General features: G+C 57.8%; 7 protein-coding genes across 7 annotated transcripts; 3 read left to right on the top strand and 4 right to left on the bottom strand.

Annotated features, from left to right (window-relative positions):
* Nucleotides 1-1,996: 1,996 nt before the first annotated feature.
* Nucleotides 1,997-2,651, top strand: TFS1 (carboxypeptidase Y inhibitor; the record flags this gene model as incomplete). Its single annotated transcript, XM_047982576.1, has 2 exons — nucleotides 1,997-2,310; nucleotides 2,435-2,651. 2 exons carry the CDS (start codon nucleotides 1,997-1,999, stop codon nucleotides 2,649-2,651), a joined length of 531 nt encoding a protein of 176 aa, XP_047838542.1.
* Nucleotides 2,652-4,587: 1,936 nt separating this feature from the next.
* Nucleotides 4,588-5,340, top strand: JDV02_001631 (uncharacterized protein; the record flags this gene model as incomplete). The annotated part of the gene is made up of 3 exons (XM_047982575.1): nucleotides 4,588-4,911; nucleotides 5,123-5,134; nucleotides 5,266-5,340. 3 exons carry the CDS (start codon nucleotides 4,588-4,590, stop codon nucleotides 5,338-5,340), a joined length of 411 nt encoding a protein of 136 aa, XP_047838541.1.
* A 646-nt stretch (nucleotides 5,341-5,986) lies between these two features.
* JDV02_001630 (uncharacterized protein) lies at nucleotides 5,987-7,560 on the bottom strand. The gene is made up of 2 exons (XM_047982574.1): nucleotides 6,777-7,560; nucleotides 5,987-6,707 (listed from the first exon to the last, which is right to left on the bottom strand). The coding sequence occupies exons 1-2, from the start codon at nucleotides 7,269-7,271 to the stop codon at nucleotides 6,264-6,266; spliced, it is 939 nt and encodes a 312-aa protein (XP_047838540.1). The 5' UTR covers nucleotides 7,272-7,560; the 3' UTR covers nucleotides 5,987-6,263.
* A 360-nt stretch (nucleotides 7,561-7,920) lies between these two features.
* On the top strand, nucleotides 7,921-9,420 carry PRE4 (Proteasome endopeptidase complex). Its single transcript, XM_047982573.1, has 3 exons — nucleotides 7,921-8,178; nucleotides 8,284-8,434; nucleotides 8,542-9,420. Exons 1-3 carry the CDS (start codon nucleotides 8,149-8,151, stop codon nucleotides 9,162-9,164), a joined length of 804 nt encoding a protein of 267 aa, XP_047838539.1. The 5' UTR covers nucleotides 7,921-8,148; the 3' UTR covers nucleotides 9,165-9,420.
* Nucleotides 9,421-9,461: 41 nt separating this feature from the next.
* GFA1_1 (Glutamine--fructose-6-phosphate transaminase (isomerizing)) lies at nucleotides 9,462-12,912 on the bottom strand. The gene is made up of 5 exons (XM_047982572.1): nucleotides 12,466-12,912; nucleotides 12,215-12,285; nucleotides 11,860-12,091; nucleotides 10,172-11,754; nucleotides 9,462-10,113 (listed from the first exon to the last, which is right to left on the bottom strand). Exons 1-5 carry the CDS (start codon nucleotides 12,468-12,470, stop codon nucleotides 9,893-9,895), a joined length of 2,112 nt encoding a protein of 703 aa, XP_047838538.1. The 5' UTR covers nucleotides 12,471-12,912; the 3' UTR covers nucleotides 9,462-9,892.
* A 4,315-nt stretch (nucleotides 12,913-17,227) lies between these two features.
* RPT4 (26S proteasome subunit rpt4) lies at nucleotides 17,228-18,910 on the bottom strand. The gene is made up of 4 exons (XM_047982571.1): nucleotides 18,545-18,910; nucleotides 18,097-18,483; nucleotides 17,589-18,045; nucleotides 17,228-17,527 (listed from the first exon to the last, which is right to left on the bottom strand). The coding sequence occupies exons 1-4, from the start codon at nucleotides 18,753-18,755 to the stop codon at nucleotides 17,407-17,409; spliced, it is 1,176 nt and encodes a 391-aa protein (XP_047838537.1). The 5' UTR covers nucleotides 18,756-18,910; the 3' UTR covers nucleotides 17,228-17,406.
* A 209-nt stretch (nucleotides 18,911-19,119) lies between these two features.
* Nucleotides 19,120-20,458, bottom strand: JDV02_001626 (uncharacterized protein). The gene has a single exon (XM_047982570.1). It carries the CDS (start codon nucleotides 20,201-20,203, stop codon nucleotides 19,586-19,588), a length of 618 nt encoding a protein of 205 aa, XP_047838536.1. The 5' UTR covers nucleotides 20,204-20,458; the 3' UTR covers nucleotides 19,120-19,585.
* Nucleotides 20,459-22,154: the final 1,696 nt, after the last annotated feature.

Below are 22,154 nucleotides of genomic sequence, written 5' to 3'. Positions count from 1 at the left end.
CCCTTACTCAGCCCACTAACTATCCCCACGCACGCCGCGCGTATAGCCAAGCAGCGGTGCAGCTCCGCGAGCAGCACCCACACAGCTTTCCATTTTTGGTGGGATGGTAACTAGTTATATTATGGGACGGTACAGACCCACTGTAGCGGTGCGCGCCGCAACGCAAGCCCACATCTCAAATTGAACTTCATTCGAACTATATTGTTCATAACGCCCGCCCGCCCGCGCCGGCAAGGCTCAATTCGCTCGAAAAAAAACCCATTTTCCTCGCCATGTCATGATATCGGGGCAATATTTCTTCCGCCCCGGGCTACCGGCCAAGATCTTTACCTGCGCCCTGCCCTGCCTGGTGGCGAGGGCTGGCTGCGCGAGGCTACATGTAAAGGTGACGCCGCTCGTGATGCCATTGACGGGGCCCAAGTAGCGCCGCCGCCGCCGCCCCCATAGCCATAGTCACCTCGTGATATCTTCTTAGTCGTTGTCATTGTCGTCGTCGTCTGTAGTCTTCTGCCTCTAGCTGCGGGCCCGCGGTGGCTATGGAAGGCGCGTTGCGTGGCCGTGATGTTGCCCGTTATATTGCTATATGGTGTTTGCTCCATGTCGTGTAAATGGGCTGCAGCGGGCGGCTCGCGCCTGCGCACATTGTTCGTGTGGGATGGGGCTACGAGGCACGCGATTAGATAAGAAAAAGAGTAATCAAAGTGGGATATCTTTGCGGCCGGCGCGACTCAGACTCTCTCTACCCCAACCCGATCTTCATGCTGGTGTTATTGATGCCTTTGAAAGGGATCTATGGAGCGCTCATTGATGAGAAACTGGAATTCCCGTTCGCCGACGCAAGTATGATCGCCCAACTGTTTGCGTTTATCTATGACAGGGACGCCGGCACAGCAGGTATTAACACCGAATATGATGAGGTGATTCATCGCTTGGCGGACTAAAACACCACGAAAGTGCCAGAGCTGGAGTCCAGCCCCGCGCATATCATGTCATTTCTGCCTCAACTGTTAACCTCCAACCGCAGCCTTGAAGCATGCCAAGGAATGGATGATGGCTTCAACTCCGCTAAAACAGAGCCAAGGTGAGAGAAGTTATCTCTGAGCCACCCATAGAGGTAACACCCATCGCTTACATCCTTAAGTCCGATTTCGACCTGCAATTACACCGAAACTAGGCGACAGAGTGTTCTATGAATGGTCCTTGCCGGTCTCTCCTTGTGCTTCTGACTGCTGGTCGACTGACAGTACACTTCTCCTTACGCTATCACGCCCCTTTAAGGTGAGAATCAACGTTGCTCGATGGAGGCTAGGCGCGATGGCTTCCGATCTTCTGGCACAACTGTTGCTTGTCCATCCTTGTCGTTATAATACTGTTCGATGCTGCCATTGAGGGTAGATACAACTTAAGACCCCGTCAGAGAGGCTACATAGGACGGTAACGTAGCATTACTAATACGTCGCACTGGAAATGGGCCTCCTTCTCTGCAAGCCGTCCTATATACCGAGTAGTATCCGTCAAGATCCCTCGTCCTTGTTGCATCTTTCACCGAGGACGCCTGATTACCGACTCTCGATCCCTCCTGTTATATGAGCGGCATTGGTTGTTGCAACGGGGCTTTTAATGTTATACAGGGCACTAAAGAGGGCGCTCGGTACGTAATGGCATCATATCCACCCTTCTCGTACCACTTCTACGTCCGGGGTATCTTAAAAGGATTCATATTGTTATCCTCGACGTCTAGGTTGTTAGTAAAGCGAGCCTTGTTACGGTCTGGTCAGTATGCAGCAAATATCTCACGGCCCTAAACGACCGGATGCCTTTTTTCCAGAAGCAACACCTCTGCGGCCTATAAATATGTCATCCCTTCCGTCGTAGGAAACACCCAACTCACAGACAATTCACAGACAATTCACAGACACTTCCCAACTCACTTTTTTTTTTACCAACCAGAACAATGAAGCTGAACGTTCTTCTCCTTACTGCCAGTGTGGCTGCCATGCCATCTACGGCGATGAACGACACGCAGAGTCGTGCTCTGGGCTCTCGGGGTCTCGACCATCAGACTGCTGTGGCCATCACCGATGAACTCCTCTTCAAGTCTACTCTCGAAGAGTTCCTGGCCCGTCGCGACAATCGAGACCCCCCAGAGCTTGACTGGAACTCCGACGGCTGCACTGCCTCTCCCGACAATCCGTCCCACTTCCCGTTTCTCCCGGCATGCTATCGCCATGACTTCGGGTATCGAAACTACAAGGCCCAGGATCGCTTCAAGGCAGGAAGAGCACGAATTGACGCGAACTTCAAGCATGAGTAAGCATTTTAGGGACCTTCACTACTCCCTCCCCTTGGTCCTCAGACGTTAAAGACACTCTGGCCCTTGGCCGGTGCATTATTTATATGCAGCCGGTTTTGCTAACTTATTGCATTATAAAAGCCTCAATCACCAATGCGAATATGACGCTATTGAAGTCGAAGCAGAACCCGTTGGAGATATCGGAGCTGGACGGGGAAAATGTAAAGCGCTCGCAAACGCGTACTACGCCGCGGTGAGACTGCTCGGCGGGCTGGCGATTAAACGGGATGAGCATGGTCTTGTCAAGGAATACGAGGACGCACTGGCCGCTTACAACGACGCTGTGAGGAACGCCTAGAGGGACGGCTTGCTTGGTCGGTGCAAAGAACAAAGACACTTGCGGCTCGAGTGGTGTTGGCAGACCCGATGCGAAGGGGGGGGGTTGACTTGAGTTTCGCCTTGCCTTTGCAGTCTACTCACAACTTACTTGGGGTTTTGAAAAAGAAAAAAATCAAGAGGTAAAGGACATACGCATATAATTTAGCCTTTAATAGAATAAATACGTTCACCTCTATACGTTATCGGATGGGGGACACGGGGCAGTTAAGCGCATAGTTCTTCCCTACCGCTTAAATGCCGCAATTACAAGTAGAGTGACGAAGCATGTATGACACGTACGTCATTGGGGGATCTTTGGATTATGAATGATAGCATAAGACGACGCCAAGATGGAGCTCCCTCATGCAGGAGGAGCCTTGGAACCACGGCAATAACGCGCGGGGGACTGCTCAAAGTCAAGACAGACAAGAGGATCCTTTCAATAGCCGAACGAGAAGAAGAAGAGCTGTTTGGACACGGGCGGGCAAGCTAGAGGCTGTCGACAAAGTCTCGTGCGGGCAGTTGCACTAAAGCATAAGAGGAGGAGAAGCACAGAAAACAACATGCAAGCATTATCTCCTAGCGCATCCTCTTGTTTATACATTCTGTCCATCGCAGCCTCATCATGTAGACCACCGGGGGACGACGAGAATAGCGCCAAGGGCATGTATGCCACGTGCAAAGCACGACTCACTCGCACATGGAGCCGGCCAACAAGGCCAAGCCGTTGCTCTCCCACCGCGGCTCGCGCATTATCGAGCCCGAGAACGGCATGGGACGTTACGGCACGGCACGGCACGGCTCGCGCGGTAACGAAACGTAATGCGCATGACCAGGCCGACGCGGGCCAAGCCGCGGCGACGCAGAGCGCGCCGACCCCACACGCCCGCTCTCTCTATCCTCTCGACGTCGTCTGCTGCTGCTGCTGCTGCTGCTGCTGGCATACAAAGCCTACTGCTGGTATACAAGGTAGGTAACACGGGGTTCATATCGTCTCCCAAGGCAGCGAGCGTCTCCTCCTGGAAGACTCAGGGGAGGATGTCCAGTCTATAGACTTCCTCTCCAAGTAGCCCGTTGACAGATAGCAATCGTACAGGATTAGTTGTAAGTCCCCGTAGGGCGACTCCTCCTATCGTTAAACCATGGAGGGGCCCCTCTAGTCTCGAGAGGGCGCAAAACAGCCGACATGGCATGGTGCCGAGACGGAGGCACGAGTATGCGCGATGGGGGGAGTGCAGCGATGCTCGTCTTGGGTCCCGTACACGCAGCCAGGGAGTGGGAAGTACGTTGGTAAGTATCAAAGGGGGAAAAGGGGGGAAACGGGGGGGGACCAGTCGGCTCCAGTATACCAAGACTATTACAAAGTACGTAGTCATACCACTTAAACTACACTATACACACAATTTACTTTACTCTCTTCCGGCATAGACTTGCTGTACGGTAGGTACTCTGGGAGCATAAACTCCGTATACTCGTGTGATAAACCTCCGGTTTTTTCGCCCAAAAGGTCCCCTGGGTCGATTACGCGATGCCAATCGACTTTTGCCCCAGGGCCATTACGTCCCATCAATGCGCCCGCTGCGTTTATCGCGACATCGTCGTCGTCTCCTCGGGTCTCAGGCCGTTACCGCAAGACCGTTGTGCTTGGCTGGCTGACGAGCGGGAGGCAACCCGTCCACGCGGGACACACGAGGCTGACGACCGACCGACCGACCGACCGACCGCCGCCGCTCCCCCGCTGGGTGCATATATAAACGGCAGCTTCCCTTCTGCCCGGTCGAGAGAAAGGAAGAGTTGGCCAACAAGCGCAACAGAAAGACTTGAGCTATCCTGACACACACACACGCATCGTACCTTGAACGATAACGGCCCATACCAAAGCATCTCCAGCCCTTTCCAACAAACACAAAAGAAAAATGAAGACCGCCACCGCAATCCTCGTCGCCTTCGCCGCCGGCCTGGCCGCCGCCCTGCCCAGCGCGTCGTCGTCGTCGTCGACCCTGGAGGAGCGTGGCGCCAGGTGGGAGGTCGTCCCCAGCTGCGTCCGCGACGCCGACTGCGGCGGCTGCGACGGCAGCAAGCAGTGGGCGAGCCTCCTTAAGGACGCCCGAGCGGACCCCTCAAAGCCCAGGGAGTGCGGCCGCTGCAGGACGGTGTACCGCGCCGTCCAGGGCGCGGACTACAGGCTGGCGGAGAAGACGTGCATCAAGAGCCAACTTCGCGGTGAATACCTCGAGAGGGTACGTGTGTCCTTTCTTCCTTCCTGTCTCCTGTGCCTTGATAGCCGTGTTTGATTTTGTGTGCTGTATTGTACATGTTTAGCTCTCCTTTTGCGAAGCGAGGGTGAAGGATAAGCAGGGATAATGCAGAGAGAGAGAGAGAGAGAGAGAGAGAGAGAGAGAGAGAGAGAGTTGAGATAGTGCTAACCTTTTCTCTTTACCCTCGTGATAGTTCCTAAACGGGGTAAGTATCTGACTGACGCAACGGACCCCCAACCTGGAATGAGCCTGTTGCTTCCCCTTTCCCCCTCCCCCTTCCCCTCGACAAGATGAACACACAGCATGCTAATCCGCGGCAACCTCCTTGCCATCCAGACTATCGCCGACCAGGAGGCGCAGGACCAGAGGAAGAAGGAGCTCGCCGCACATGGCGTCGTTCTCGTCGGATAAGCTCTTCCCCCCGCTCTTCCTGTCCCTCACTCAGTTCGGGTGGCAGGTGAGCTCGTGAGCAGGTTTCGAGGATCTGGCGCATGGGGCGGAACGGACCTGAGATCACCCTTCACGTATCGGCAGTGCTGCTCCTGGCACTAATCTCCATCAGGGGGGAGGGGGCCGCGCAGGAACAACCGGGAACAAAGGCGTGCAAGCGTAGGGAAATCGTTTCCTGGGCACGTTCGAGCGGCCTCGGTGCACAGGACAAAGATACTTGCGGCTCAAGTGGTGTTGGCATACGAACCGATACGATGGGAGGAGTTGATTTGAGTTTCGCCTTGTCTTTGCTGTCTACTCGTAACTTGCTAGGGCTTCAGAAAAGGTCAGGAGGTAAGGTACGGACGCGCATAGTTCAGCCTTCAATGGGACAAACACGTTCACCTCTGCCCACCGTTACTTTTTGAATTTGGACGTCAAGCAAGGTACACTCCCGGATTGCTAGATACGACACGGAATCGTTGACGCACAATCCGTTTCGATGGACTCCCTGTCATCGACTGAGAGAGTTACTTGGATGCGAGCTAAAGGTACTGTTGGCAAAGGATGTTCTGCTGTAGACTCTGATGGCTTCTCCCACCATCAGGATTCACATAGTTGATTGAACTCACGGAACTGGCCCTGATTTGCGAGATGCACAAAAACGTCGAGACAGTTGGTATACATAGTTGCATGGCGAAATAGTCAAAGCCGGGGGAACAAAAGAAATGAACAAGACGCAGCCCGTGGGGCACGGCAGTACGCAGTCTGCGAACCCCCCAGTACCTCGGCTTTCCAACGGCGCCACTCCAAGCAAGCCAGATCAAGCTCAAGTCCCTTCAAAGAGATATCTAGTACAGGCCCCAAGTCCGCACCGTCACCGTCCTAAATACGGCGCATCTTGTCTACGGTGACGGCACCTGGCTCGCCGACCCGCCCTCGTGTGCTTCCCAGTAAGCCTTCGCCTTTTCCCTCATCTCCTTAAATTGCGCTCTCGAGATCTCTATCTCGTCCCGGGCCATATCTTGGAAGGGCTTCTTGTCGGCCTCACTCATCGCCTTCCACTCGGTGCTCAAGACGCGGAAAGTGTCTACCGCCGTCGAGCCCGAGCCCGCAGAGGCGGTGGCACCCCGGAAGCGCGACTTAATGAAAAGCGCGTAGGCCGTAACAGCGCGCTTGGGCAGGCGGTCGTCGTGGATGAGGTTGATGCGGCCCTTGCCGAGCTTCCGGGCCAAGCGGCGGCGCGACAAATTGGCCATGTAGATGGCTTCGGGCGGATACGACTCTACCCACTGCTGGCGTGTTCGCTTGTTGGCCGCCTGGTTAGACTGCGCGGTGGATTGCAGACGCTGCGTTGATAGTGGTGAGCAAGCGATTCAAGTTACGGTACGGAGCACGACGCATGGTGCGAGACATACATCCTTTTCATACTGGGACAGACCGCTGAACCGCGCCGCCACTTCCTTGATCTTGTCCGTCAGACTAACCCCGTCCGAGCGCACGTTTTCGGAGCTGTAGATGGTCCAAGTCGAATCGGGTAGCAGAGCGGGCCCCTTGAGCAGGGCCATGGTCTTGAGCTCCTTGATCTCGGCCTTTTCCTTTTCCTCGGGCGTCAGGACCTTCTTGGGCTTCTTGGGCTTCTTGGGCGCGGCCTTCTTGGCTGCCGTCTTCTTCTTCTTCGTCTTGGTCCCGGAAGCCTTCTTCGCGCCGGAGCCGGAGCGGGAAGACGACGACGCGGCCGGGGAACGCGCCCAGGCCGTGACGGAGAGGCAGCGCACGGACAGGGCAGCGCCGTGAAGCGAGGGCCGGCTGGCCTCGGCGACCCGGGGAGCAAGCTTAATGGTGGCGCCGAGCGCGGACGGCGCTGAGGCCATTGTGCGGCGGGCGGCGGCCCGGCCGATGGACGTCAACATGACGGCGCGGAGTAGTGCTGGTTGGTGGTGGTGGTGGTGACGATGAGGCTGGGGAAGAGCGGTCGCGCGGGTGTTTGTTTACTTTCGGCTTGCTTGTCCTTCTATCGTTCAACAGATGCGCAGCGTCTGATTGAGCCCTCGTTCAGCCGCCAAGCAGCGCGCAGGCAGAGGCGAAAGTCGATTGCGAGTGGCGACGGTCGGTCGCACGACGAGAGGAGGATGGGGGAACGGAGTGGTGGTGGTGGTGGTGGTGATGGACGAAACGAACGACGAAGGCTGGGGCTCAGGGTGTGTCGCATGCGGTGCCGTGCCCCCTCCTTCGTTCCTTCCTCCCTTGTGTGCCAGGAACCTGGAACCTTGCCCAGCTGCAGCCAATGCGACTGCCGTAGGTAGCTTGGAGCTGCTACAGCCTCCACTCCAGGAGAGCTGCAAGGAGCTGTCGGGTCCCCTCTACGCGATTGAGCAGTTGACCAGACGGGTTATTACAAGTCTAGAGTACTTGCAGAGCTCCAGGCCCTGACATCAGCCAATCACCAGCCGTCATATCAGCTTATGTAACATTTTCCTGCTCCCCAGTTCTCTGCCTGTGCTGGGCCTGCTGCAGGCTGCCAGAGGGACGCGCGACACTGGAGCCAGCCGGCGGGCCAGGCAGAGCAGCTCCAACGCCAACGGGTCCAGCCAGCTCGCAACGCACCGTCATTCCCAGCATCGCGAACTACTATCACAACCATCACCCTCATCACCACCACCGCCATCGACGCCACATCAAACCCCAAGCCCGCATCCCGCAATCCCGATTGCTTCCCACTCCGTCCGGCATCTGCAACCGCGACATCCACCATCCTTCACTCCCATTCATCGACCGCCCGTCGCAGCCATGGACCACCGACCGCAGGCATGGGGCCGAGTACGTCCACCGTCCTCCCGGGACAACGAAGATTCCCCCTACCCTCTCCCTATGAATTCTTCGTCCCGCCGCTGACCTGGTCTTGCCTCGTCTCGTACCCAACAGCCCAGAGATGACGTCTACGGCTCCTACGACGCCTCCTTCATGCAGTCCAACAACGGCCCCAAGCAGGCCACCCAGCAGCCCATCGTCACCGGCACGTCGGTAATAGCCATCAAGTTTAGCGACGGCGTCGTCATCGCCGCCGATAACCTGGGTGCGTGTGTGCGACGACGCTTCTTGCTCTGTTCGATGCGCGATGCGCTCGTGCAAATGTTCCCCCCTTCCTTCCGCTGGCTGGCTGACAATGTGTGTCCCCAACAGCCTCGTACGGCTCCCTCGCGCGCTTCACCGACGTCAAGCGCCTCCGCCCCTTCGCCAACTCGTCCGTCGTGGGCTTCTCGGGCGACGTCTCCGACATGCAGTACCTCGACCGCCACCTCACCGACCTCGCCCTCAACGAGGCGTACGCCGACACCAGCCCCGACGCCGCCTCCCACCCGCGCCTCAACGCCGCCAACCTCCACCGCTACCTCGCCAAGCTCCTCTACCGCCGCCGCTCCAAGTTCGATCCCCTCTGGAACCACGTCCTCGTGGCCGGGCTCGACGACGCCGGCGAGCCCTTCCTCGCCGCCGCCGACCTCCTCGGCTCCACCTACTCCTCCCCCAGCCTCGCCACCGGCTTCGGCTCCATGCTCGCCCAGCCCATCATGCGCCGCTACGTCCCCGACGAGGAGTCGGCCAAGAAGCTCTCCCGCGATGAGGCCGTCAGCATCATCAAGGAGTGCATGAAGGTCCTCTTCTACCGCGACGCCCGGAGTCTCGACAAGTACTCCATCGCCGTCGTCACAAAGGACGGCGTCGACCTCAAGACGGACGAGCAGCTCGAGAAGCAGAGCTGGGCCTTTGCCGAAAGGATCAAGGGCTATGGCACGCAGACGGTCTAGAGGCGCTCCGCAATGGCGGCATGGTGACGTGGAAGCAAGGACAGAAGAAGACGATGCTGCGTTGGCTTGTGCAGGTGATGCCAACTACGCGGATGCCTATGCGGCTCCACTAGAGAGCCATAGAGGACTGTAACAATAAAGCACAGATTTCACGCGTCGAAAGCCGTAGCTACTGGGCAATCATGGCCTTTGCTTTGCGTCTTGCCTGATTGCCATCCATACCGACAGAAAGGCACGACCTCACACAAACCTACAGAGCTGTATCACATCAAAGCCCCGAGTTGACGCGCCGAATTATTGAAATAACGAGCATTCGTGTCATTTGTGTGCTGCTATAACACCATGCTGCTGCACAGGCATAGACGCTAATCACAATTGCTACTTGTCTGTATCAACGCCAGCCACGCGGAGCTGACTGCATACTATGACGATCCTCCTTGCCCGTCCCTTCTACCGCGGCAAGGACCACACGAAGCGAGTCCCAAACCTGCCATGGCCCGATATTACCAAATTGCTGTATACCCAGTGTTCCTTGCCAAGAGTTCGCCCGTTTTTCAAGATAAAGCCAACTCCTGTTCAACCCCCCCGGCCGTCAACTCGGCGGGCAAGCGCCAGCCTCCCAAACGCAAATCACAAGGCTTCGCCAGCTGCCCAACAATCACGCCATAAGTCGTGGTGGCGCGCCAGCGAGACACGCACGAACTTTTCGCTTCCGCCAAATCCCCCTTTTACTCGACAGTCACAGACTTGGCCAGGTTGCGAGGGAAGTCCACGTTCAGGCCCTCAAGGACGGCCAGCCAGTAAGCAATAAGCTGGAGAGGGATGACGTTGAGAAGGCCCTGCAGACAGTCAACCGTCTTGGGCACCTCGATCTTGGTGGCATCAGACGCCTTGAACTCCTCATCGCCGGCGTTGCAGATGACAATAGGCTTGCCGCCACGAGCAATAACTACGAGACATTGTTAGCGTACGTCAAACGGACGTGATGATGGATGAGCGCGGCATACCTTGCTGGTAGGCGTTGAGGGACTTCTTGAAGATCTCGTCGCGCGTGAGGATCATGATGATTGGCATATTCTCGTCCACGAGGGCCAAGACGCCGTGCTTCAGCTCACCAGACATGACAGCCTCGCAGTGGAGATATGAAATCTCCTTGATCTTGAGGGCACCCTCGAGAGCAGTCGAGAACTGGCTGCCACGACCGAGGAGGAGCAGCGACTTCTGGTTCTGGAAGACCTTCTGGCAAAGCTCCTTGATGGGCTTGTCGAGGTCGAGAATCTGCTTGATCTGACCAGAAATCTCGGACAGGCCAGCCATAATCTCCTCACGGCGCTTCTTCTTGGAGGCACGGTCCTCACTAAGAGACAGAGCGAACATGACCATGGCGATGAACTGCGAGGTATAGGCCTTGGTGGAGGCGACACCGATCTCGGGGCCAGCGTTGACGTGCACGCCACAGTGGGTGAGCAGGGAGATGGAGGAGCCGACGACGTTGACGATACCAACGGTGAGGGCGCCACGCTCCAGGCAGTACCTCAGCGCCATCAGGGAGTCAGCCGTCTCGCCCGACTGGGAGACGAAGACGCAGGTGTCATCGCGGAAGACGGGAGCCTCGCGGTCGAGGAAATCGGAGGCGAGCTCGACCGAGATGGGAATTTCAGCAAGCTCCTCGAAAATACCACGCACCGCCATACAGGAGTGGTAGCTCGTGCCGCAAGCAATGAAGATGATGCGCCGGCAGCGGCGGATGGTGGAGATGTAGGATCGCAGGCCGCCCAGGGTGACGGTGTTGTTGGCGATGTCGAGGCGGCCACGCATGGTGTTGACAACCGACTCGGGCTGCTCGAAGATCTCCTTCTGCATGAAGTGGTCGAACTTGCCCTTCATGATCTCCTGGAGCTCAAGCTCCAGGGTCTGGATGGTTCGCACGTTGGAGCTGCCATCGGCCTTCTTGAGGCGGTGGATGTTGAGGGAGCCCTCGTGAATGTGGGCAATGTCGTCATCCTCGAGGTACATGACCTTCTTGGTATGCTCGACAATGGCCGACGGGTCGGAGGAGAGGAAGAACTCGGTGGGCATGGGCATCCCGTCGTCGGTCATAAAGGCGCGGGATTGAGAGCGGTGGAGGAGCGACTTGTCGGGAGCTCCGAGGAGGTTCGAGTTGCTCGGGGCGAGGAAGTCGCCGGCATTCTTCTTAAGAGCGACGTTCTGCGAGGCAGCCTCGGCGGGAAGAGCGGTGTTGTCATCGGCGTACTCGACGTCGACAAAGTCGACCTTCATGCGGCGCTCCGTCTTGACGCCGATGACGAGGGGCGAACCCTTACGGGCGGCAATGACCTCGTGGGGGTAGTGGACCGACTTAATGAGCAGGCCGTAGGCGCCCTCGAGCTCCTGGATGACAGCCTTGGCCAGATCCGTGAAGCCGATCTGGGGGTGCTGGTCGTGAATGTACTTGGTCAACTTGGCGATGCACTCGGTGTCAGTCTCGGTCTCGAACTTGAAGCCCTTGCTGCCGAGCAGCGTCTTGAGCTCCTTGTAGTTGGTAATGATGCCATTGTGGACAACGGTGAACTCCCAGTTGGGGTCAGATCTGCGACGTTTTCATTAGCAAACGTTTGACAAAGGCATGACCTCTCAAGACCAGAGGCAACAAGCCATGGCACCGGGGTGGGGAGGCGGAGTGGTTCAAATTTACCGATGAGGGTGGCAGTTGGTGGTGGAAGGAGGGCCGTGGGTCGCCCACCGCGTGTGGGCGATGCCAGCATGTGAATCAAAGACCTTTTCAAGCTTGATGTCGGACTCGTCGATGAGCTTCTTCAGCTTAGCGACCTTGCCAACCTCCTTGAACGCAAAGACTTCATTCTTCTTGTCGCCGTCGACGGCCAGACCAGCAGAGTCGTATCCTCGGTACTCAAGACGGGACAGGCCTGTAAGAGGGGGGGTGAAGAGCTCTCACGTCAGACGGCTGGGTTTCAGAAAGGAGAGGGGGCCCGGCGTGTGTGCGCTCGCGGCGGAGGCTCGGGAGGGGGTGGCGCGCGGCTGGTGCTCACCGTTGATCAAAGTGTCGAGGATAAACTTGCGGTCCTTCTCCACCAAATAGTTGATGTAACCGAAGATGCCACTGCGAAGGGGGGAGGAAACGAGCGTTAGCTATGCAATCCTCGCCAATTGACCTCTGGCAGACGCCCAGCCAGCGCCCCGAGCGAAGCGTCTGCCCTCACGGACATTGCTCTCACCGGGAGGCGCGCGGAAGAGCGCTGCTTGCGCTGTGAGCCAGGGGCGGTGACGCGGGCGAGCTTACCACATGGTGATGACGATGCCTGGGCCTTGGAGGGGGGATATCGAGTGTTGTGCTGCGTAACAAACAAAACCAAGTCAAATGCAGTGCGAGGCAAGGCGGCAGGCAGGCGGCCAGATGTATGAGGGCGAAGGCAGGAGGAGATTTGTGCGAGAAGAGGGAATATGGGAAGAGGGACAAGAAGAGCGAGGGAAGGCGGGAGCTGGCTTTATTGTGGAGGGGGAGGTGGAGGGGGAGATGGAGGTGCGCAGCTGCTTCAGCAACAAGCATGCATCCATCCATCCCATCCATCCAGGCCCACGACACGACACGCCACGGGCAGCCCGCTGCACTGCGTTGGAGGGGCGGCCAGCCAGGCCAAGTTGGGTGCCGGTGCCAGTGCTGAGGCAGGGCCAGGTCCCCTCCTCGTCTGGCGGGCTGCCAGTCCAGTCCGGTGGGTGTGGCCGCAGGTAGGTAGTGGAGGTGGGTGGCCACGGGTTGGCAGGAACAGGGGGCGTGAGCGCGAGCGAACGAGGCTTGAGGGGGGCTCAGCTCTAGCGCAGCCAGGGCCACCCACCTCAAATGTGGGGAGGGGCTGGGCGGCGCCTGATCTGACGGGGGGAAAGGGGGGGGGAGTTGAGGTGAGGAGAGGTAAGGCGAGGGGCAGCACGGCATTGCCAGTCTTTTCTTAGGTGGCCTGCCCGATTCTCATCAGCGAGGGGAAGCCACTGGGCTGCGCAGCACGGCACAGCACAGTGGAGTGGAGAGCACCTAACTAGTCAGAGCACTGCACCGCACCGCACTGCAGGGCACTTCACCCGACAGCACCGCACCGCACTCACCACACCGCCGTACGACGACATCAACTTCCATCCCATCCTTCCATCGCTGCACACCCACGCGGCAGCCGGCTCCGGTGTGCTGGCTGGCTACCCGCCGCCGCCCTGGCGTGCCGCACCAGCACTTGCAGTCCTGAACAGGAAGAAAAACGGGACTGTCCGGGGTTTGCTCCCTGGCCGACCGTCGACCGGGTCCCGCCTTGCAGCCAGGCGGTCAGCCAGCGCGCGCGGCCTACCGCCGACTTGTCGATGTGGCTGCCTGCCTGCCGCCGGAACGCTGATCTCACATAGGTAGCAGGTTCGGCTCAGCCTGTGGGAAGCTCGACGGCAGATGTTCTGCCCTCGGACACCTTCGACGGCCGGATAGCAGCACCGAGACGGCAAATAGAGAGCTCGAATACAACCTATCTACCAAGTCTACGTAGTTGCCAGTCCCGGTTTCCGGGCCTGTTATCGATGATGCTCCCCGGACACTCCCCCCCTACGTCAAGCCGTGTATACCGTGGTACATGTCAGCGATCTACTACGACATGCCGGTGCCGACGCCAGGGACCGCGGCATCAACACGGACAATGGTGGGAGAAAGAAACGGAAAGAACAAACAAAATAAAACACGAGCCGGTACAGAGGGCGCCGCCGAGATATCGATACGAACGTGTGACTGAACCGAAGGCCACCGCCGCGGCCGGGCCGGGTTGGACGTGTGTTGAGCTCGCTTGGTGCCACGCCCCCCTACCCCCCCTTTCCCCGCCAACGACGGCATCAGCAGCAGCAGCAGCAGCAGCAGATCACTTCCCGGCAACTACTGGTCAACGGCCACGGCACATTCTGCACCGCGAACGAGCGACCATCCCGTTCAACAACCGTAGGGTCCCATGAAATAGGGGTGGCGTCACCAGCAAGCTGCCTGCTAGTGCTACAACTGCCAAGCATTCAAGTAACGCACATGGCGCGGCCTGTTTCGCCTCGTTCAGGGGTCCCGCCGGACGCTTGTCTCGTTGGCGGGCCGTGACTTGTACAACAGACGCAAGGCCACGATTTTACCTGCGTCGTGCAACGAAATGGGGGGAGCAAATTGCAGATCTTCTCTGGGGCCGCGCAGTTGGCTTCGTTGGTTTTTGTTTTCTTGATGTTTCGTGCTGGGTTTTGTGGCGACACAGCAAACGGGGGCCCCATGCCCTTCGCATGCCATCAAAGCGAGAGAGACAACGTGTGGGCGATGTGGTCGCGGGCCGTCCCATCCCATCATCAATTCCTTTCCGACCAGCAGACAAACAGCGATTGCCTCGCCTCAAACACCATTACAAATGCCGTGTTCCCCTCCAAGCAACAGGCAAGGTACCTGCTTGGCGGCTCAACTCTAACACGCGAAGCACTAGCCCCGGTGCGGCAGGAGCCCCCCTGGCGGGGAGCCCCTGGGCCCTGGCGGCGGGAAAGGAGGGCGTCATGGCAACGGCGGGATGCATGGATGTTCGGCCATTTGGCTCACTCTTTTTCTCGGGCGTCGTATCCAAGGAAGCCAAGTTAAAAACCCCGACGTTGTGCAGCAGCAGGGTCCCCGTCGTCGTCGCCGGCCCAATGTCATCATCATCATCATCGGCTCACATCTTTTCGTCCGTCGCTGTGGGGCCAGGCAGTCAGTCAGTCGGTGGATGCCGCCTCCCCAGCGCTGCTCGGCAACGGCAACAACAAGTGCTGCAATTATTCTAGGTATGGATGTACGGCAATCGCCACAACCTAGCCACAACGCGGCCTCGGGCAGCAGTTGACGTACGTCGTCGCAGTTCGCTTCAGTCAAGCCAGCCGGGCACTCACTCCCGCCGCTCAGTCGATCGATCCTCCTCGGGGCTCAAATCACTGACACACTCCTCGCCGAATTGGCCCGTGTCTCACCCACAAGCCGGACAGCTACGTAGCAGCACCACCAACGGCCGCACAAAGGAACAGCGAGAGACCCCTTTTCTCTGGTCCCTTTTTTGCAGACCATGTACAGTACTGTAATAGCTTCCGTACTGGCGTTGGACGAGAAGCCCGTATTCGTAGGTAGGTAGTAGGTAAGTAGATACGGCGGCACGTCTATCCTCCTGAGCCAAGGCGCGTTTCCAACGGGGACCATCAACACCACGTCCCGCGACTCATGGCGATGGACGGACACCTGCGATGATAGCTCCAAGTGCGATAATAGTTCCGAGGCTGTTGCACACGAAAACGACGACAACGTTTGTCCACGGCCGGCCGGCCGGCCCATCAACAACCGACGTCATTCTTCGTATTCAGGGGCCCGCTCCCTGCGCCTTACGGGGCCCCTCCATCACCACCTGAGCCAGCCCTCCTTTTTCCTTACACCCTCTCTCTCTCTCTCTCTTTTTTTTTCTCTGTGTGTGTTTCCCAATTGTCCCTCCACCCGGCTGGCTGGCTGGCTGGCTAGCCTTGCCCCACGGAGCCCGTCGTTCCGATGTCCGCCATCCTCTCTGCCATCCGTGCGACACTGCGACGCCACAGCTCCTTCCCCCCGAGGCTGGTACCTGGATCCTGCCCTGCCTGTGGTGTGTGCTGCTAGCAAGGCACGGCATCTACCTCTTAGTGGCAGAAGGCCCCCCTTTCACAGCCTCACTCGCATCGCTCCGTTTCCAAGAATAGACCATGCTTTTTTGACCCGCCTGCACCTCCCTCATCCTCCTCCTCCTCCCCCCTGCCGTGACCCGCCCTTGCCGCCATTGGTAACCTCCACTGCTCCTAGGTAGCGCCCAGCGCGCCACCTGAGAGCAGAGCCTCGCCGCCAAAGTTGCCTCGCCTCGTCCGTCCGGAGCCGAAGTCATCCACCGCGGCAGAACCAAAATACATACTGTACATAACTACACCACCGCCGAGAAGGGCAAGTATCTATGTACAGTATGTATTTGCTGCAAACACAAACAAAGTAAAATCTGACATGACCACCCACCCTGCTCCTTCCTTTTCCACCGCATCGTCAGCTGCGCCCACAGCGTTCAAAGCTTATTATTGAATCCTCGCCGCTGCCGCCGCAGCACAAGAACGGAAGGGTGCGAATAGGGGGACCCACGCCCGTCTCAACCTCCCTCCCTCCCTCTCTCTCTCTCTCCTTCCCCCCCTCACTTAGATGAAGGCAGGCTTCCCCGGCTCCGTTCATATCTGACATCAGCCTCGTCGCGTCCCCATCCATCGTCTCCGTCAGACACGCGCCCGGCCGGCTAAGCTACATAGTACTTCGTAGTTAGCTTCTCCGTTGTCCCTCAAACGATCTGGCTGCAGGCTGGTTAGTAATACCGCCCCAAACGGGTTGCAAAAAAAGAGGGACACCAAAAGCGACCATCCCTACCAATTCTACGTAGAACCCATCAATCACGACGAGTATTACCTACTTTTCAAAGCAGAAAATTGCTAAGACAATAACATAAGGTCGTTAAATAGAACCTTAAGGCCATTTTAGCATCTTGATCTTCTGTGAGGACGGCAAATTGTGATACGAGCGAGGTCGCAAGATTCGCAGTCCCCTCTTATTTTGCAGCCCGCTTTGCGCCCTTCGCTCCTAGCCACACCCCATCATAGCCGCGTGCTGCAGTCTAGTGTGCATCCTTGGCTTTTCGTAGTCTCAGTGATCTTGCAGTAGTAGTGAGGTGGTAGTGGTAGATCGGGCCAGCCCTATGACTGCCTGCCTGCCTACCTGCCTGCCTGCCTGCCCGAGTGGCAGAGCTTGAGCAAGTTCCCTTGCCCCCTTGTCAACCCCCCTTGACTCCAAAGTCATCTTCTCAGATCAGGGTCATGGGGCTAAAAGCACAGCCACAGTACCACTGCTCCTTCGTTCTTCTGCAGCACATCGTGTTGGCCTTGCCCGTGCTTGTTTCAGACACAATACTCGACAGGCACGAGGTGTGTTGGTTGGACGGCACGTGCCCACGCCCGCGCTCATTTCACATTTACAATCACTGTCTCGCGAGCTTGTGCGGCCAAAGCCCATCATCTACTGGACGCTGTTGCATGCATGCCTGTCCCGAGCCAACCCCATGGCTGCTTTGCGTATTATACAGTCTTACACATCACTTCTATGAACCGTTCCACCCTCGCCACCGCTGCTCCGTGTCCCTTGAGGTGTCATCTTTCATGCTCACAGCTTCTGATACTCGAGCTTGCCCTCCAGCTTCTTCGCCTCGGCCACCTTGCGCACCGCCTTGTTGAAGTCATCCTGGTTGATTGAGTCCCGATAGTCCTTGATAGCAAACAGGCCCCTGCAACATCTAGTCAGTTCCTGGTCCTAGGTTCGTGTGAGGGCACTTGACAATGTCTTACGCTTCTGTAACCACGTTTCGCAAGTCGGCTCCGTTCAGCCCGTCGCTCATCTTGACCACGCTCTCAAAGTCCACTTCGCCGTCGAGAATCACGCTCTGGGCGTGGATCTTGAGGATCTCCAACCGGCCTACCTCGTTGGGCAGCGGGATCTCGATCTTGCGATCCAGACGTCCGGCGCGTAGCAACGCCGGATCCAGTGTATCGGGTCGGTTCGTGGCCATGATGATCTTGGTCTTGCCGAGGTAGTCGAAGCCGTCGAGCTGATTGAGCAGCTCCATCAAAGTGCGTTGGATTTCTCGATCCGCGCTGGTGCCTTCTGAGAATCGTCGGCCGCCAATGGCATCGATTTCGTCCATGAAGATGATGCAAGGCTCATGCTCCTTGGCATAACCAAACATCTCGCGAATCAGCCGGGCTGACTCGCCAATGTATTTGTCGACAATAGCGGACGAGACGACTGCATCGACGTTAGCTGTTTGCCCATCTCGAGAGAGCTTGTGGTTCTCACCTTTGAGGAAGTTGGTCTCCAGGCTGCTTGCCACCGCTCTGGCGAGAAGAGTCTTTCCCGTTCCCGGCGGGCCGTAGAGCAGGACACCTTTGGGCGGCTTGATGCCGACTCGCAGGAAGAGTTCGGGGTTCTTGAGAGGCAGCTCGATGACTTCTCTCAACTCGCGAATCTGGTCGTTCAGGCCACCAATGCCAGCAAAGCTGACCTGACCCGGATCCTCCAGTGACATGTTGTAGACCAGCGGATCAACCTCACGCGGCAGCATACGCATGATTGTGAGCGTCGTCATGTCCAGCGCCACGCGGGTACCCTGCTTAAGCTTTGCCCGGTCCACCTTGGATCTGCAGCCGACAACATATCGAGGTCCGGAGGATGCCTTGACGATAACTATGACTCGTAATCAGCCCCAGGAACCAGCGATGTCAGGGGAATGGCAGGAGGGCCGCACATCTTTCCTCGTCCAGCTGCTTCAGCACTTCGCCGATGATCTGGCCCACGCTCTGCAGCGCCTTGATGTTATCCTCTGTCCTATCAAACTCCTTCTGCAGGTCCTTAATCTCTAGCCGCAAGTTTTTGAGCTTTGCTTCCCACTCGCGGGATTCGATGAGCTTCGTGCGGTACGAGTCCAGGGCGGCCTGGCGCTCTTCCTCGGGTGACATGGTCGGTGGCGTTGGAGGGTTTGGGGGATGGATCGATCGGTGAGGAGATTCCAGGAAGAGGCTCGTGCAGGTCCGCACGCCGGAAGAAAAACGGGGAAATGCTATTCGGGGTATCGGACGGCGTTCAGTGGTGATGATGACGGTTGGTGATCAAGGGTGCTTGGGAGAGCTTACCTCACGCGCTGGAGCCTGTGCTGGCTGGTGGAGCGCCACCGGAGCCGGCAGAAGGTCGGGGAACGTGTGCCACAACGTCCTGCAAAATCTTGGCTACCCTGTACTTCACAGTTCCTTGGAGACAACGTCACACACCGCTCGAGGTCGGGCCGCGTCAAATCGTATACTTGTACGAATGATACTTCGTCGTCTTGATTCTTAATCAGGGCGTACTTGGCGGAGTTTGGCGGACATGTGCTCCTCAAAGTAGTTTGTGCTAGCACCTATGACGATAGTATCTCACGCACGGGATTGGCACTGAAACAGCTCAATGTGCGCGTCCGGACGCCAGAAGTTCCCAAAGTCCCTCAATGAGATACCACCTTTCCCTGTCTAGAAACATTCCTTTGCCCAACCCAACTTGCCAAAACTCCTGCCCGTAGTCCCACCCCTCATCAGCTGGGATAACGAGAAGGATGATGCCGTGGCCGCCAGTCCATCAGCACGTCCATGGACTGCACGAAGCACATTCATGGCGCTACAATGCCCCATGCGGTAGAATGTGAGCTCTAATGAACTCCAATGTGTGCGGAGCTGCTGGGATGAGCAAGTGTCGGAACATCCAGCACACCGTACATCAAACGGGTAGTCGAGGTAGGCCACCATCAGTATCCCGCTCAGTCCTTCTTATCGCTGCCATCTTTGGCGGACTCGGTTTTCGGTTCACCATCGGCATCGAAGCCCAGGGCATCCAGTTCTCGGATAAGCTCCTTGATCTTGATGACCTTGGCGATCTGCTCCGGAAGGAGGGTCTCTCCGCCCTCCTTCTTATTTTGGAGCTCCTTGGCCTGCTTCAGCTTCTTCTTCAGGTTCCGGGCCTTTTTCTCACGCTCGACCTCGGGATCAACTTCTTCCTTCTCTGCGGGTCGGGCCTCTGTTGCGGAGCTGCCCTTGGCGGCGCCCTCACCCTCGCCTTCGCCCTCGCCCTCGGCCGCAGCCTTAGCTTTCTTGCGCGCCTCGCGTCGCTTTGCGTTTTTGTTGGCCGCGGCGCTCTGTTCCGGCTGCTCTTCATCCTTGAGCCCCGCCGCGCCGGGTATGCCTACCCGCTTGCCGCGCTCACGAAACGCCTCGGCGGTGCGGTTCTTGTAGACCTCGACATCTTCGGGCGGGCGATAGCCGGGACGGATCTTGATCGCCTTTCGGGTGCTGCCGTCGGCGCGCACTGATTCAGGGATTTGGCGCTCGCCGCTCGATTCGTCTGTGACGATGCCGGCGTTGGTGGACTCGGAAGGCATTGCGGGCGTGGATGCTGTGGCTGATGCAACGCTGGTCGTGTAGCAGGGAGAGACTGTGGCGCGCACCGCAAGAGGGGCTGCACGAGCACCCGGTGCAGGCGCCCTTGAGGATGCGATCGATAAAAGAAGTAGCGGCCCCTGGCGCGATGGTGATCTTGGTTGTGGCGAGCAGGAACTAAGTTAAAGACTGAGCTGGGGCGGGACGAGGGGCAGTTTGCGCCGCACGAGGATGTTGCGACAAACTTGGGGTGGTTCAGTCGTCCTAGCCCCACCATAGAGTACCAGTCTCTCAGACCTAAGCTGGTTAATGAAGCTTGGATTTGCCCGGAATTGCAATATTGATGCAGACCTCTGAACCAATTGTTTCCAGCATGTCTAGTGCCTTCTCGATGTATTCAGGTGCTTCGCAGTGCCACAACGATCGCATTTCCTACGATTGCCTTCATCTTGGACTGATCCTTCCTGCACGTGCAGCTACGAAGTATTCCAGACTACGTATATTGTAATCTCCCTCCTTTTCCATGGCTCAAAGCTATTTCGATGCATCTATCATGGCGAGTAGAGCGACTCTGCCGTGCATAGCTGCAGCTCCCCGTTTTCGCCTTAATTCAGTATCTTACTGAGAAGTGAACAGGCGGGCACGTAAGGTAGCAATGGGACGCCGAGCCGGTGACAGTGACCAGCCGGGGCGCCTCGGCGGTGGGCCTCAACACCCGACCAATCAGGGCCAAGGGAAAGGCTCTGGCCTCAGTCATCCGCGAATTTGCCCGGCTGCACCTTTTCGAGCCTCTCGCCAAACCTCATCCTGCATCCTCCCCCAGCCAGCGCCGCGGCCCAGACCACACCCAGTCACTTCGGACGTGCTCAATCGCGCCTAACCACCATCATGGTAAGCATCCGCGCCTCCCGGGCGCTCCTCAGCTGTACGACTGTGGCTAATCGCGCACCTCGCAGTCCCTCGGCAGCCAGCTCTACAGGCAAGCACCAACCGCAATCGACGATCTAACGACGACGAGCCACCATTGCTGACCTCGCTCCCGTGTAGCACCCTCTTCCGGAAGAACTACGCCATGCTGGCGGCAGTCTTCGGCGCCGGATTCGCCTTCGAGATGTACGCCACCTCCCGTCGCGCCGTCGCAGGGTCAGGAGGATGAGGGCTAACGGTGTCGCAGGGGCTTCAACTCGACCATGAACAAGATCTGGGACAGCAACAACCGAGGCGTACGTACATCACGTGTCCACGATTAACGAAATCGGAGCGAAGTGAAGCGACGACGAATGCTAACGGCATTGTGCAGCGCCAATGGAAGGACATCCGAAGCAAGTACGTTGAGGGCGGCGACGAGGACGAGGAGTAGGGCGACGACCGTGGAGCAGAATGGAACAGCGGAACGGATAGGCCGCCTTGTCTGTAAACGTGTACAAAACTTTTGGCGAATAGAGGTGGACGTCATAGACGATTACGATTGCTGCATCGAGTTGCGCCGAGCCCACGTTGACCTGACCATGCTTGAACCACTGCGACAGGGCAATTGTACGAAGTATATCGTATGCGAAATACGGTATACGTGCCGGACTTGTATCAGTGCTGACGTTGCAGCATTAGCTTGTCAGGCTGAGGAGTGCTGCAGGAGGAGGCGTTAACTGTTTGCTCAGAGCTGATTCCTGTGTATGGCCCCGGCCTCCAAACTGGCCTGCGGCGGCCCACGCTCGATGCGAGGGCGCGGTGATAGGCACTGTGATAGTGGCGGGTCTGGTCGACTGTCCATTAGGTAGTACTAAGGTGCAGCCCGGAATGGACGGAGATGGGCACTGTACCCCAGCGGACAATGGGCTTTGTCGGTTGGGCAGTCTGGCGCTGAGTGCCGGCCCCAGTGGTCCCTCACCAGCGAGAGTGGGTGCATAGCGACGGGACGTCACGGCGGCCCCATGCGCTGACTGACCTGGGTCG

This window comes from Purpureocillium takamizusanense, chromosome 1, assembly GCF_022605165.1.
Source record: "Purpureocillium takamizusanense chromosome 1, complete sequence".
Classification (NCBI taxonomy): domain Eukaryota; kingdom Fungi; phylum Ascomycota; class Sordariomycetes; order Hypocreales; family Ophiocordycipitaceae; genus Purpureocillium; species Purpureocillium takamizusanense.
The sequence above is the reverse complement of the archived record's forward strand: the minus strand, read 5'-3'. Positions and strand labels throughout refer to the sequence as shown.